This window comes from Ursus americanus, chromosome 8 (genome assembly GCF_024610735.1).
Source record: "Ursus americanus isolate L20-20 chromosome 8, mUrsAme1.1.p, whole genome shotgun sequence".
In the NCBI taxonomy this organism is placed as follows: Eukaryota; Metazoa; Chordata; class Mammalia; order Carnivora; family Ursidae; genus Ursus; species Ursus americanus.
Window position 1 is genome coordinate 20,733,841 of NC_142134.1, and position 14,354 is coordinate 20,748,194.

The window sequence follows — 14,354 nt, forward strand, 5'->3', positions numbered from 1 at the left end:
CAGCCTGTGGGCCAGGCCCAGCTCCACCACACCCACTAGCTGTCCTTGGGCAGATAACCCAAGCTCTCTAAGTCCCTTTGCTCCTGTGTCGAAAGAGCCCAAGAGTATCAACCGCAGGGGTGTGAGAATTAATTGACAGAATGCAGGTAAAGCACACTGCACACAGAGAAAGCTCAGGGAACGTTAGCTAACGAACACTGCACTGTCCAAAATGATCGGCCGCTTAAGACTGAACTGAAATGTGCTGTTAAGTGTAAAATACAGTCTGGCTTTCAGAGCCTTAGTACAGAAAAGAATGTAAAATATCACATGAACAGAACTTTACATTGATTGCACGCTAAAATGATAGTATTTGGATGTCTTGGGTTAAATACTATGATAGTGTGATTTTATAATAAATATAGACATTTGGTCTTTGTCCTATGTCTGGCAGAGAGCTCCTAAAACCCCTGGTATTTCCTAAGAGATCCATACAGGTGCCTTTTGTTATGTTAACAAGGTGAATTTAGAGGACCAATGGGGAAAGGGGTTGGTTGCCAGGGGAACCAACCCACTGACTAGAGGGTTGGAACTTTTAGCCCCATCCCTGATGGGGGCGGAAAGAGGGGCAGGAGATTGAAGCCATCACTAATGATTTAATCCATCATGCCTCTAATATGAACCCCAAAAGAATAGGGTTCAGAGTGCTTCCAGGTTGGTGAATACATGAATATTTGGGGAAAGCAACACACCTGGGGAGGCCATGGACTCTCCACACCCTTGCCCCACACCTTGCCCTACACATCTCTTCCATCTGGCTGTTTCTGAGTTATATCCTTTTATAATAAACTAGTAGTCTAGTAAGCAGACGGGCTTCCTGAGTTCTGTGAGCTACTCTAGCAAATTAATCGAAACGCAAGGAGGGGGTTCATGGGAACCTCCAATCTGTAGCTACCCTCCAGGTGACAGCCGGGGATTGGCATCTGAAGTGGTCTTGTGGGACTGAGCCCTCTGCCTGTGGAATCTGACGCTATCTCCAGGGAGACTGAGTTGACGTCTCAGATGCCCAGCTGGTGTCTGACAATTGCTTGTTGGTGTGGGGAACTTCTGATCCACTTCACCCACATCAGAATTGGGTGCAGAACATTTTCAGGATAATAATATATGATTAAAATTAATTTCACTTATTGCTTTTTGTATTTTTAAATGTGGCCACAAAAAATTTTAAATTACATATGTGGCTCACGTTTGTGGCTCAAATTACATTTCTACTGGACAGTGGTAGTCTAGGATAACCACCACTTTTGTAGGCATATAGTCCAAAAGGAAAGAAAAGAGGCATTTATTTTTTTTCCAAGTGCAGAGAAGGATTAGGATTGTGCTAAACACGAATACTCAAACCAAAAAGTTAAGTTGGGCAAGAGAGTTCCTTCTTGGAATGCAACAGACTTGCCTTTACCAAGAACATTTGATAAAGATAATTTTGGTGATTGCTTTTTAATTTTCCCTCCAGCTGTGGCTAATCGGTGCAGTCCGCAGTCCGAAGTCTGAGATCAACAAATCGCTCTACGACAGCGTTGAGGGTTAAATGGGGAGGTTAGCCCCGGCGCCGGATGGCAGAGCGGTTCTATACATAGCTTCAGCTGTGTTACTTGGGTAGTGCACAAACACATCCACTACAGCCAACAAAGAACCAGAACCAAAGCAAAACAAATGTTCCACTTTAGCAACTATGAGTTGAACACCTCTTAGGGGCTGGCCCCTGGACTGGGTCTCAGGGCGGCCCAAACGCCCACTGAGGTCCACTCTGTGTGGGGTGGGGACTGAGAAGCAATATGCAGGTAGCTAGGCCACGACGATGCTACTTGCTGTCAAAGGTGTTAACTGTGTTCTTGGAACAGTACCAAAGGGAGCGTTGAACTCTGCCCGAGTCAGAGGAAGGATACACAGGGAAGAGTTAACCTTTGAGCCAGACCTTAAGAATGAAGGGAAAAAGGGATGTTGGGGGTGGGGAAATGGAAGGACCCCATTCTGGCAGTATGCAATGCTGCGTATGGGGGGGCTTTTGCATAACAATATTTCCAGTAGTTTAAAGATAAATTTATTAAAATGTCTTAAATTAATCTAATCCTAACAGACATCTAAGCCGCCTGAATTCAGAAAAGGAATGGCCAACTCACATTTAGCTCCTAACTCTAGGTCTCACTCAGCACTTGACATTTTGCCATTTCTCCCCAGGCCAGGGGGCCCATTATCCCGGCTGTTCTAGATGACCTCCTCTTCCACTTTAACAATAAGCCAGAAGTCTCAACCATTTCACAAAAGCATTTCTTGACTTCTCTAACCCAGTGTTGTATTTTTGCCTTCTTTTACCTTAAAATACTTAATTTCTGTGCAAGTTAGTGCTCTTTCCCTCCAAAGGACTTAACAAATATTTAGTGAGTATTTACAATGGATGAAAACAGGAATAAGAGAGCTGCGTGCAGTTGAGCAGATGAGTATAAAGGACTAAATAAGGAGATCGATACCTCCCTGCAAGTGGAAATAAGTGATAATACCTATTCAATTACTCTCATGCTTTTTATTTGATAGATTTTTAAAATTAACTTAACTTTCCAAATGAGAGTCTTCACATAGGTAAGAACAGGGGTGTTGCAGTAGCTTCTCTCTCTTCTCCAGGACTAGTACAGTTTTATCTCCAGACACAGGTGTATATGTTCCAATACCAGTGCACGACAAATGCTATAGTGCTCACCTTTTCTTCTGAAATATTCTGATACTTACCCATTTGGAATTATTGAATTAGAAACCTGAGGTATACCTTCCAATTAATAAGAACAAACTGACGTAATAATAAGATAAAAAACAATGGTGGGTTTTATCAGGTTAAAAAGCAATCGCTTATGCATTTTCAGGCTGTTTGTAGCGTTCAGGTACTAGGAGACATTAACCAGAATTACACTAGAGCTGCAAGCTTCAATTCTGGGTGCCCTCATTTTAACCAGTTCATTGATACAGGAGACAGTAACCAACATGTGGAAGGGTCTGGAAACTACGTCTTTCAAGTTTGAATTGAGTAAATAGAGAACACAGGGATTGAAGGAAGAAAAAATATGGTTTACCGATGACATGAAAATTGTTGACAAATACTTTAGGGGCTGCAGAAGGATCAAAGGGTTTTTCTTTTCAGGGTCAGAGATGAGGCTGAGGTCTAAAAGTGATCGTTGAGAGCAGAGGCAGAATCCAGACCGGTCTGCGTAAGGAATGACTTTCTAAGTGTCTGGTATGACAGTGAGACCCGTCTGGGGGACTGGGCAAACATAAGATAGTCCTAATTCAAGACTATTACAGGAGGCTGTTTTTACGGTATGGAGGGTAGGAGAGATGCACTAGGTAACCTCTCAGATCCCTTGCAAGGAAGGACCCCAGGCTGCATTTTCAGCTCTTCCTCAGGGAAGGTTTTGATGCCAAAATGTAACTACCAATAGGTGGAGCTGTTTTCTTACTGTTTGCTGGCATTACCAGGAGCTTGGATTTTCCTTGCTGAGAATACATCAACTGCAGTCTAGTTAGGATTGGCCTTTGGCATTATCATCTTATTTTGAGTTTTCAAAATAGAGTCAAAAGATCCGTGAATTTAAAGAAGCTTCAGACATCAGGTGAGTTTCAAGCTACACTCCTCTTTGCACACCTGTCAGGATGTGGCTCCTCCCTGCAATGTCTTCATCCCTGCTCTCCTTGATAATCAGACTTGCTTTTTAAAGGCAAAGTGGAGGCACTCCCCCCCCGCCCCCCAGGCACACTTGTCATGACAACACACTCCTTCGGTTGGAGCTCTGCCTCAAATATGATTCTCATCATATTATTGCTTCTTCCTAAGACCATAAACGTCTTAAAGGAAGATCTTGCAGTAACTATATCGGACGCTTCAGCCCCAAGCAGGGCTTCATTCTAGCACCCTGCTCAGTAAATGCTTCTTTCATGAATAAACAGACTGAGTCCAACCTATTCACAGTAGAAATGCAAAACTGGGGCCGAGCGAGTTAACATTGATTTTGGAGAGGAGCCCAGCTCTTCTATTAACTGTATAGACTTTTTTCGGAGTTGGATTCATAGATAAAGGCAGAAGATTTATTTCTGTTTTCAACTGAAAACAAAGCACCTGAGCCTAGCCAAACCGAGGACTCAGTGAGGAAACTCTAACTTAGGACCGGCCGTGCCATCGCAAGGGTTCAGCTCCCCGCACGGAGCCGCTGAGGCGGTGCCCAGGGAGTGGTAAGTGGAAGTTTACCTTCGTGCTGGCCCACACAGAATGTTTTCAAAGGGAATTAGAACACACAATGGAAAGCTTTCTATGTAAAGTCTGATTTTAAAACAAATAGACTAAATGAAATCTTGATGATTAGTTAAATCCCCAGAAAGCAGGGAAAACATTTTAGTCATACAGAAAATATGTAACTCAGGACAAATTTTTTTTTTCCTACTTCTTTCTCCAAACAAAGTACAGCTGCGAGAAATGCCAGGGGTGCCTAGGAAAGAGCCACATCCCCCCCCCCCCCCCCGTCACGGGCTGAATGCTTGCGGATTACTGAGTCCAGAAGGCAGTGTCTCTCAGCCACCTTGAGCTCTCAGGCAAGGCAAGATAGAGACTTTCCAAATAGAACACAAAGTCACAGAATTTTGTTTTTCTTGCAGAGTGCCAGTCAAACAACTGGGTTTTATGGGATTTCAAGACAACCATTCTCTATGTCCAAAGTAAAACGTGGCCAAGGATGATATAATGTATGTTTTTCTAGAATAACAACATGTCCATTAATCAGTTTATCTACTCTTAGCCTCCACCTGAGGGCATTCCTAGACTGTGAGCTCTCGGAGGGCAGACCCATGTCCCAATAAATCTTTGAACTCCTCGTACTTTGCACAGTCCGGAGTATTTATACCCTGAAAAAAATATCTGTCAAATTTGTTGAATGCACAACTGTGTAAACTTACCAGATTCAAAAATGTTTCCTACTTAACACCAAAGTGAAAATACTTTCAAGTTGTTTCAACTTTCCAAAGTCAGCAGAAGCCCTTCTTGGGTAGAGGTACAAATGGCGTTTCCTTTCAGTTCAGCAGAAGAGAAGCAATATTGGAGCAGTTGTATAGAGAGCAGCCTAGCGCTGCCATCTGATATACACATGATAAAACGCCTCCCGGAACTTCATTCGTGGCAAGTTTATTTTTAAAGGATCCTTTGGCTGGCTGATAGCTTTTCTACTATCTCTTCTTATCTTGTCCCCTGGACATCGAATTCAGCTCAACTGAAATATTCACTGAGTGCCTGCTACGTGGCGAACTACGCCAGGTCCTCGGAACACAAGAACGAAATGAGATACGCTCTCTGCGCTTCGGGGTCGTGCTTTATAGATCCCTGTCCCATAACCTCCTTCTACCAAATCTGCTACGCCCCAAACTCTCTGCAGCTATGAAAGAAGAGTAAGAAGGCTTTATTAACTTCCTTTGAAGTCCACTGCAGAGAAAAAACTGCCGCAAAGACGGTGATATACCTTCTACAGTGAGAGCAGCTTACCATTATATAAGTTAATAAACCACCTGTCCGCGAAAAGGCCCAAGAAAAGTACCAGACGAGACCAGGATTTACACACTAATCAGTCCTAGATTTCAGACGCTGGTTATAAGATCCTCAAAACTTGAGGGACATGAGCTTGACAAGTGTGTCTCAAACATGCGTCAGAATCCCCTTGATGGCTTGTTAACACAGAGGTTTCTGCATCCCGCCCCCAGAGTTTAATTCAGAGGGTCTTGGGTGGGCTGGAGAATCCCCAACAAGTTCCCTCGTGAGCTGATTCTGCTAACCCAGAGATCATACCTTAGAACAATTCACCTCAAGAAATCACTGTAAAAAGGTGCAACTCTGCTCCACTCAGCCACCAAGGTCAGGCCAGAAATAGTAACTTCTTGAATGTGGGTTTGGAATATCATAGATTGTATTATAAGGGGACTATCACCTCCTTATAGTTACATTGCTGCTGAAGCAGTATCCTTTGTGTTACAAACAATTGCACGTGATCAACAGTTTAGCTATGGTTAAGGCTTGTGGGAAGCTAGAGAGAGATACCTTTTTTTAAAAAAGATTTTATTTATTTAGTTGACAGAGACAGAGAGAGCCAGCGAGACAGGGAACACAAGCAGGGGGAGTGGGAGAGGAAGAAGCAGGTTCATAGTAGAGGAGCCTGATGTGGGGCTCGATCCCATAACGCCGGGATCACGCCCTGAGCCGAAGGCAGACGCTTAAGGACTAAGCCACCCAGGTGCCCCTAGAGAGAGATACCTTTTTTTTTTAAAGATTTTTATTTATTTATTTATTTGAAAGAGACAGAGACAGCCAGCGAGAGAGGGAACACAAGCAGGGGGAGTGGGAGAGGAAGAAGCAGGCTCATAGCTGAGGAGCCTGACGTGGGGCTCGATCCCATAACGCTGGGATCACGCCCTGAGCCGAAGGCAGACGCTTAACCACCCAGGCGCCCCAGAGAGAGATACCTTTTAAGATATTAAGAATATCTCATTTATATAGAGCTTCTAACCGTTTCATGAATTTTCACATGCATTATCTCAGTTGAGTTTTACCATCTTTCTGTGAGACCGGCACAGTAGGTATGACTTAATCATTTGACAGATGAAGAAACTGAGCCTAACAATAGTAGGTGTCTTTATTAATTAGCAATTCAGCCAAGATTAGCCATTAGATTTCTTAACTCAGCCTCAGGTAATAGAAAAATTAAAATACCAGGAATCTCTTCTTTACTTCAAAACCATTTTCCTTTACCCATGCCTAAGCGTAGCAGTTACACTTAATTCAAATAGTCTTTAGCTTGATTCCATGCACAATTTTAATTTTAAAATACTCTTTGATGAAAAAGCAAATAAGATCATGCTGGGTCTCAGTTGTTTTAAGTGTAAAATCAGAGGATGAGACAAAGGAGCTTGTATGTCTACAACTATCAGATGCATTTATTTTATAAAAGGAATATTTACTAGAATTCACTCAGTAAAGTACGAAGTACTTACTGACGATGGTAATACAGTAGCATCAGTTTGTGCACAAATTTTATTCATAGCGTGCCCAGAGAAAATCTAGGCACTGCATTTACTGTGGTTCTATTGCCAAGAAATGATGGTCGTAAAGGTAGGTCCATCATTGAAGGAGTCAGTAAACACACCATGCTCAATGGGGTCTATGACTTATGTGCATAGATGTTTTAAATGAATAGAGACCTCTATGCCTTTAAACATACCATTCCTGAAAAATCTATTACCGAAAGTACTCCTTTAGGTACAAATAGCTGGGACACAGCCATTATTAGCATGTGAATAGACAAGCAACTTTATCCATTTCTAAATATATTCCATAGATGAGTGCTCTTCAGTTACACTGTCTCATTTACTACTGTCCAAAGGAGATATTATCCCCGTATACTTGTGTCACTTGATTAATACTATGTCAGTGTTTCCATTACATAATTCTGTGTTCGTGGGTTCGTAACATAATCGTAACAATGCACTCTGAATTGAAACTTGGCATAGGAAAGTTCAAGCTGAGACTATTTGTGATGATGCCAAACTTATTTCCACTACTCCCACCAAAATCAAGTTATTAAGATACGGATTACTAGGATATACAAATTGAATAGATGGGAAAACCATCCAAATGTGGGGAGAAAAGTTCTGATGTTGTAGAAAAAAAAAAATCCTGAGTAGCATATAGAAAGTATATGCAAGGTTGCTCAATAATTTCAACTAGTCTTTTTGATAGGCACGATTTTTATTATGTCGAATAAATACAACAAACATTGGTGATTATAGAAGACAGTTGATAGGTGTGTTGAGTGTGTCTTTAATCAAGATGCTAATGGTGATAAAACAAAGGGATGTGTATGAGCTCTAGTGAATTTTTCCACAAAAAGGCAGCCTTTCTTTTAAAAGCATAATACTAGCTGTGGAATAATGAATATTAACCCTATGGTAGAAAACAGTGACTGACGGGGCGCCTGGGTGGCACAGCGGTTAAAGCGTCTGCCTTCGGCTCAGGGTGTGATCCTGGCATTACGGGATCGAGCCCCACATCAGGCTCCTCTGCTATGAGCCTGCTTCTTCCTCTCCCACTCCCCCTGCTTGTTTTCTCTCTCTCACTGGCTGTCTCTATCTCTGTCAAATAAATAAATAAAAAATCTTAAAAAAAAAAAAGAAAACAGTGACGGAGAATTCATAAATACACAGGAGAAATGGAAATTTAATGACAGAAAGACTCTACGATTACAGCCAGAGGAGTTTAAAACATGGAAGCAGGAAGGTGGTACAGTGCCAATTGGACCCAAGTCCACACAGTAACAATGTAAGTAAACATCCTGAGATAGGTACTGTTGGGAAATGAGAAATGAGACAGTCTTCAGTTGTGATATTTATTTCAATTTTATATATCTTCCTTTTCTGAGAAATTAGGAAGGCTTCGAACCAGTGGTTTCCCAACTAGATATCTTAGAACCACATTTCTCTAAAATGCTCTCTCAGGGAGAAAATGATCCACTCTTCAGGGGACCCACTAGCATTTAAAGGCCCTGAAAGTTCCCACAGCAAGTAAAAATGATCATTTTTTTCCAAACCTTATTTGACCATGGGACTCAATTTTACCTAACACCTGTTAATATCTTCCAAAGACCGCTTTCTACAAAATTTTCTCCTAGAAAATGACTAGACTATCAGAAATACTAGGTTTCAAGATGAGCTCAGTATGTTTGAAAAATTGGTAAATACATCACAACATCCATTTCTTCTTCCATATAAGGGGGATTGAGCTGGCTTTCCTTAAAGCCTCTTCTAAATACAAACTTACAGAACTCCAAAACCCCAGAGAGCATTTAACATTCATGTCCCTATTTAAATTTTAGAGATATCTGAACTGGGTCAGTCAAGTGCTTATAAACTTCTACTGCTTAAATAAAATGTATGTAACCTTCTTAATATATTCTTAATTATGTATATATTTTTAATGTATAAATATTTCCTGAATGAATTATCTACTTAGGGGATTTTTTTTCATTGACCCTCATGGTCCCTTGGTCTCTCTGAGTGTGACTAATTGTACTAAAAAGCTAGATTTAAATAATTTCTTCATGTAACTCATTCTCATTCTCTTTTCCATTAGGATGGAAATCAAGAATTCATGGTATTATGGACTTTTAAATGTCAGAGATTGTAAAGCTGTCTTGCCTATTACAGTAAAAACTTCATTAAGGGCTATCATGTATTCAAAGATGTGTGTAATTCAAAGCAGCTGCATACCCAGTCTCCCCTTCTCCAGATGTACGATTGTCCTTTGAATGAAAACATTAGATAACCTGGGTACTCGTTAATTTCAAGCCTAGTTTCTAGGTGCCAGAGATTTTAAGGTAACTATGCTTTAATAAAGTCATTATATTCTCTAGCCATTAAACCCATCAAAAACGATGTTCGCTCATTGGCCCATGTATTTGACAGGAATGCTCATTCTATCCTATTGGAATGCTTATTCTGCCCTTAACTCTATCTTTCCCAAAGCCTTATATTTTTGCCTTGTCCTTCAGAAACACATCAAATGATAATCCTTTATTTTTAAAGAGTTTTGGTTATCGTAGGAAAGACTCTCCCTTCCTCACTGAATGACAAGATTCACTCTGGGGTTCCGGTTACGTCAATTTTCTTTTATCTATGAAGTCTGTGTGACTTTTTTTTTTAAAGGTGCAAATATTCACCAGAATACAATCTTTTTGTTACTATATGTCGTAAATCAAAATAACGATACTTTCCTAGTAAGAATATGTGTGCTTTAATCACTTTTCCTAAAGGAGTAAAATTTATGAGTAAGAAAAATAAGAGTAAGTGACTATGGGAATGATGAGAAACTAATGAACACGAAGTATGTATCTTAAAGGATCAGGCCAGGAGAAAACCTCATGTAAAATACTCTTCTTTTATTACATGGTAGCCAAGGACAACTTAAACTAAGATTAAAATAAAAGCTGATTTCATATGCCTCTTGTCTTGCTTCAAGATGGTGTATATTTATAAAGCTAAATTTCTCTGTCATCGATAGTTCTGTAAATTACCTTTTACAAAGGGGAAGATAAAACCTATCTTTATGCAAACCCTCACACATCACAAAAAGACTTATGAGTGTTCCAAACGTACGGTTTTGGCACACCAACTGCATAGCATTGAGGGAGGAGAAAAGGGGTTAGCAGAAAGTGTACTTAGGATGCATGCCACCCACCATCAAGTAATGGTTTAAGTAGAAAGTAATCAGAGGGATACCACAGCAGCTAAATTTCAACCAAAGATATTCTAGGTTTAGAACAATAAATAATTTTAATCAGGTACGTTCCAAGGAGCAAATAGGGCTCTGAGGCTATAACTCAGCCTGGATAAGCACTCGGAAAGTCTGCCGGATCAGCAGCCACCCCATACATACAGCAACCCCATGACCCTCCACTAACATTTGTAACATCGTGGCTACGGAGAAGCCCATATGTTGTGAAACCTAAACACCATGGACTAGAAAACATATCTGATTTATTAAAGCAGACAGCATCTTTCACCTACATCGGAACATATGTCACAAGACAAAGGGTGTTATGGAAACGCTGATATGGATAAAGGAGAGGGACACACATGAAAGCCTTAGCACCTTCCTGAAGTCGTGCCCTTCTTAGAGCCAGAACTGCCTTATAATAAGGTCCTTTTAGTGTGCTAGTAACTAAACACTCTTGGAAAGGTTCCAACACGAACCACCTCTCCAGGAGTCTCCATCCGATGCAGTAACATGACACTTCAGCTTCCACAAAAACCAGTGTCTACGTTTGATGAATAAGTCATTAAGACGGTCTCAAGGATGCTAAAGGGATTACTTTTCTTATCAGGGCACACAGCCTTGTATATAGGCTTCAAGCTGCAATTCATCATTTCCAGGGAACTGCTGGCCTCCCTATCAGAGTTTATCATTTGCTGGTATAAGACCAGTGAGGCTGAGAAGGGACACTAGAAATTATAATGCACAGAATGAGCTGAAGCCCCAAAGTACTGGGGGCCCGCCTTCTTCAAATCCTTATCCATCTCCCACGCATGGTTCACTCAGCCCAAGCAAACGTACAAACAACCAGGCAATGGGTGTGAGTGAAACAAACTCACATTCCACCTCCCAACCTTGTGATTCATACTAACAACGAAACTTGTTGATACAAAAAATACTATTTGTCTCTTGGGTGCTTTAGCGACTCCCTAGGAATAGCACCAAGAAAATGCCATCAAGATAAGAGCAATCTGAGCATCTTCATTTTGCCACCTGCCCTGCCCACCCAACTTCTTTCCAGTTCTTGTTGCTCCCACACTGCTCCTTCCTTGAGCTCTGCCCTCAGAGTGGCACTGAAATAAACAGGGCTCTCACTGGTGTGGTCAGCTGTCAGGACAGCCTCCCCATGTGACTGGCATACTGTGGATAACCCAGAGCAGGTTTCTGTTTCCTTAGCAGAGGGCAGCTCCTTACAGATTATGCTCATGGTTTTAAGAAGAAAGTGAAATCTGGTTCAGCTCAGACGCTAGCTAAAGACTTCTGCATTAGAAAGCATAATTCACATTTATTGTAAATGTCATCAAGCCTACGAGCTCTAGAGTGTATTTACAGTGTCAGCCTAGGGCTTTCCTTGATGGATGCTTTGGTTTTCCTTTTTCCAGGAGTCCTACATATCAAAGCTCTGGGAGATTTCTTTCTAGTGATTCTGACAGAATTGATAGAGCATGAGGCAAGGCCTCCTTACTTGAAGATTCTTGGCTATTTTTCAACGGTTCACTGAAGACAGGCTTTGCAGTTACATTTCCCTTTATCATGAATGTAGTGAACAGAAAAGCCTGATGCGTCTTCAAAGCATAGAAACTGAGTCAGTGTCCAGGAAACTTTCCCTCAACCTGTTAGCACAAGGGAGGCAGGCTGTTAGCATTAGTTATTCGCTTCACCACAGGGGACAGGAGAAACCTTGTTAAGCCATGAATTTCAGTCCGAAGTGATCTGTGTGTTGAAAAATGGGATGAGCAGATTTTCATCGGCAGATTCCAAGAGGTGTTTACATCCACCGCCGGCCACCCCCCCTCAACTCCTCCCAGCGTGGAATAGGTACAACCCCTACTTGCCCAGATGGGTTTTAAATAATCAAAACACCTGACCACCTGGTTTAGTTTGTGTGTTTGTCACCAAGGGACTATCAAATAGTAAGTGCCAAATACAGTAACAGAGGAGGCGAGTTCAGAGGGGGTGCAAGGTCTGGGGAAGCGACCGTCTAAAAGGCGAGAAAAGTGTGACTTTTCTCTCTGGTGCCTCGGGGTTGGCATAAAATGACATCTGTCTTTAGGTAAACATGGCTAAAGCCCAGTCCAAGGGAATTTCCGCTGGCTGGCTTAAGAATCATCAGCCTGAGGTACCTCTGGGGTGCTCCAGACACCCAGCGCAGGAGGGCTCCGCTGGGCATGGGGGTAGCCCCTTCCCCCTTTCCAGGCAGTTCCTCCAGACCTAGTCAGTTGCTCGGCCCCCTTCTCTCCAGATCTCCCTCTCAATTCGGGCTCTAAAACTGGCATTACTCCTGGCAAAACGCGGGACCGAGGGGGCTCGGGGGCAACTGCACAGGGTGAGAGAAGGTCTCCAGGTAGCATTAGAGAGCGGAGGGCAGACGAAGAAGGGGGGGGGGTGTCCCCGGAGAAACCTGGGGCTGGACCGCGGAAACGGGGCGCCTCGGGCACTCACCTGCTGCTCCGGCTCGAAAGCTGCGAACCGTGTTGCCTTCGCGCAGGGGCTGCGGGCGCAGGGGCTGCGAGCCGCGCTCGGAGGACCCCGGTGTCCGTTCCGCCTCGGCCTTGCCGCCGCCTCTGTACCTGTCATAGAGCCGCAGCATGTGCTCCGACACCTTGTCGTGCGGGGGCAGTACGGGGCCCGAGCCACCACCTGCCACGCGGTCGCCTGGCACAGCCTTGTGGAGCTCCGGGAAATTCTGCTTCAGTCTCTCTCCCCGCGCCAGGCTCACGCAGAAGCAGCCCAGCCACAGATAGAGCAGCCTGCGCGCCCCAGCCATAGCGAGCTCCCGGCGCCGCGCGTCCGCTCCCCGCGTGGCGAGGGGACACTCCGAGGCCGCGAGGGGCCCGCGACAGAGCGGAGCGTGGAACTTCGAATTAGCGGGGGCGAGGGCGCCGGGAGCGCCAGGCGCTGCCTGAGCAGGACGCCGACCAGCCGCACTTTTTGCGCCGGCTGATCGCAGACCGGCAGGTGGGCTCTTCCCGGGCAGCCGCGCGGACCTCACCAGGGCAGGGCGCTGCAGGCGCCGTCCTCACTTGTACGCCGAGAACGAGCTTAAGTCGCGGCGTGTGTGGCCCGGGGGTTTTCAGGATCTGTCTCTATTCTCCCTCCCCTCTTTATCTTCCAGAACACCGGGCCGAAGCGGCCGCGCTGGGGAAAGGCACTAGCGTTGCGTCGGGCGCAGTGCCGGAGCCCGGGTGCGCGCCGCGGTCCGGAGGGCGCTCGCTTGCCTTTTCCAGAGATTGGAGTGGTGCGGCAGGTCCGAGTTGTGTGTGTGTGTGTGTGTGTGTGTGTGTGTGTGTGTGTGTGTGTGTGTGTGTGTGTGAGAGAGAGAGAGAGAGAGAGAGAGAGAGAGAGAGAGAGAGAGAGAGAGAGAGAGGCTACTTGGTTCTTTGGCTGATCTGTACAGTCCGCAGCCAATCTCGCCCTGTCCCTCGCAGGCAGCCTGGACCCTGCTATAGCCGGGGGAGAAGGGAAGGGGGAAGTAACTAGCAAACCAGCAGGGGGAGAGAGAGAAGAGGAAGTAGGGGTGGGGTGGTTGGGAGAGGAGGGGGAAAGGAGAAGATCTAAGAAGAAAGGGTAGGAGGAACGCGGTATTTTTTAAATCCCGTCAAGAATATTGGTTTGTCCCGGCCTTAAGAGGACAGAGGAAAATAAACGTCCTCCTAGTTTCTTTCTCCTCTGATACCAGACAAAATCAAGATGTGAACACCACCCTTGCTTCCTTGACTGAGCCTCTCCTTATCTAAGCTGTGGAACCTGCACCTGTGCCTGCTTGCCACCCCTTCCTGTCTCTCGGAGGGCTCACCCATCACGGTTCCTTCTCTTCTGCATCTTCACTTTGTATCTCCTCCCAGGAAAATTAAAAACAAACAAACAAACAAACTTGTGTGAGTCAATCCTTCTTAAGAACAAATAAACAAGCAAACACCACAACACCCACTCCACCACATCATTCCCCTTTAAGGGGTTTCTCTGCAGGATGGTGGGTGGCAAGGAAACA

At 44.1% G+C, this 14,354-nt stretch overlaps 1 protein-coding gene across 1 annotated transcript in view; it reads right to left on the minus strand.

The window, feature by feature from the left end:
* The window catches only part of BMP3 (bone morphogenetic protein 3), a 30,185-nt gene extending 16,447 nt beyond the window's left edge, over positions 1-13,738 (minus strand). The window contains exon 1 of the mRNA XM_045790313.2: positions 12,806-13,738. Coding sequence (XP_045646269.1) covers positions 12,806-13,130 — 325 coding nt within the window. The 5' untranslated portion in view covers positions 13,131-13,738. The remainder of the gene's footprint in view (positions 1-12,805) is intronic.
* Between the last annotated feature and the right edge of the window lie 616 nt (positions 13,739-14,354).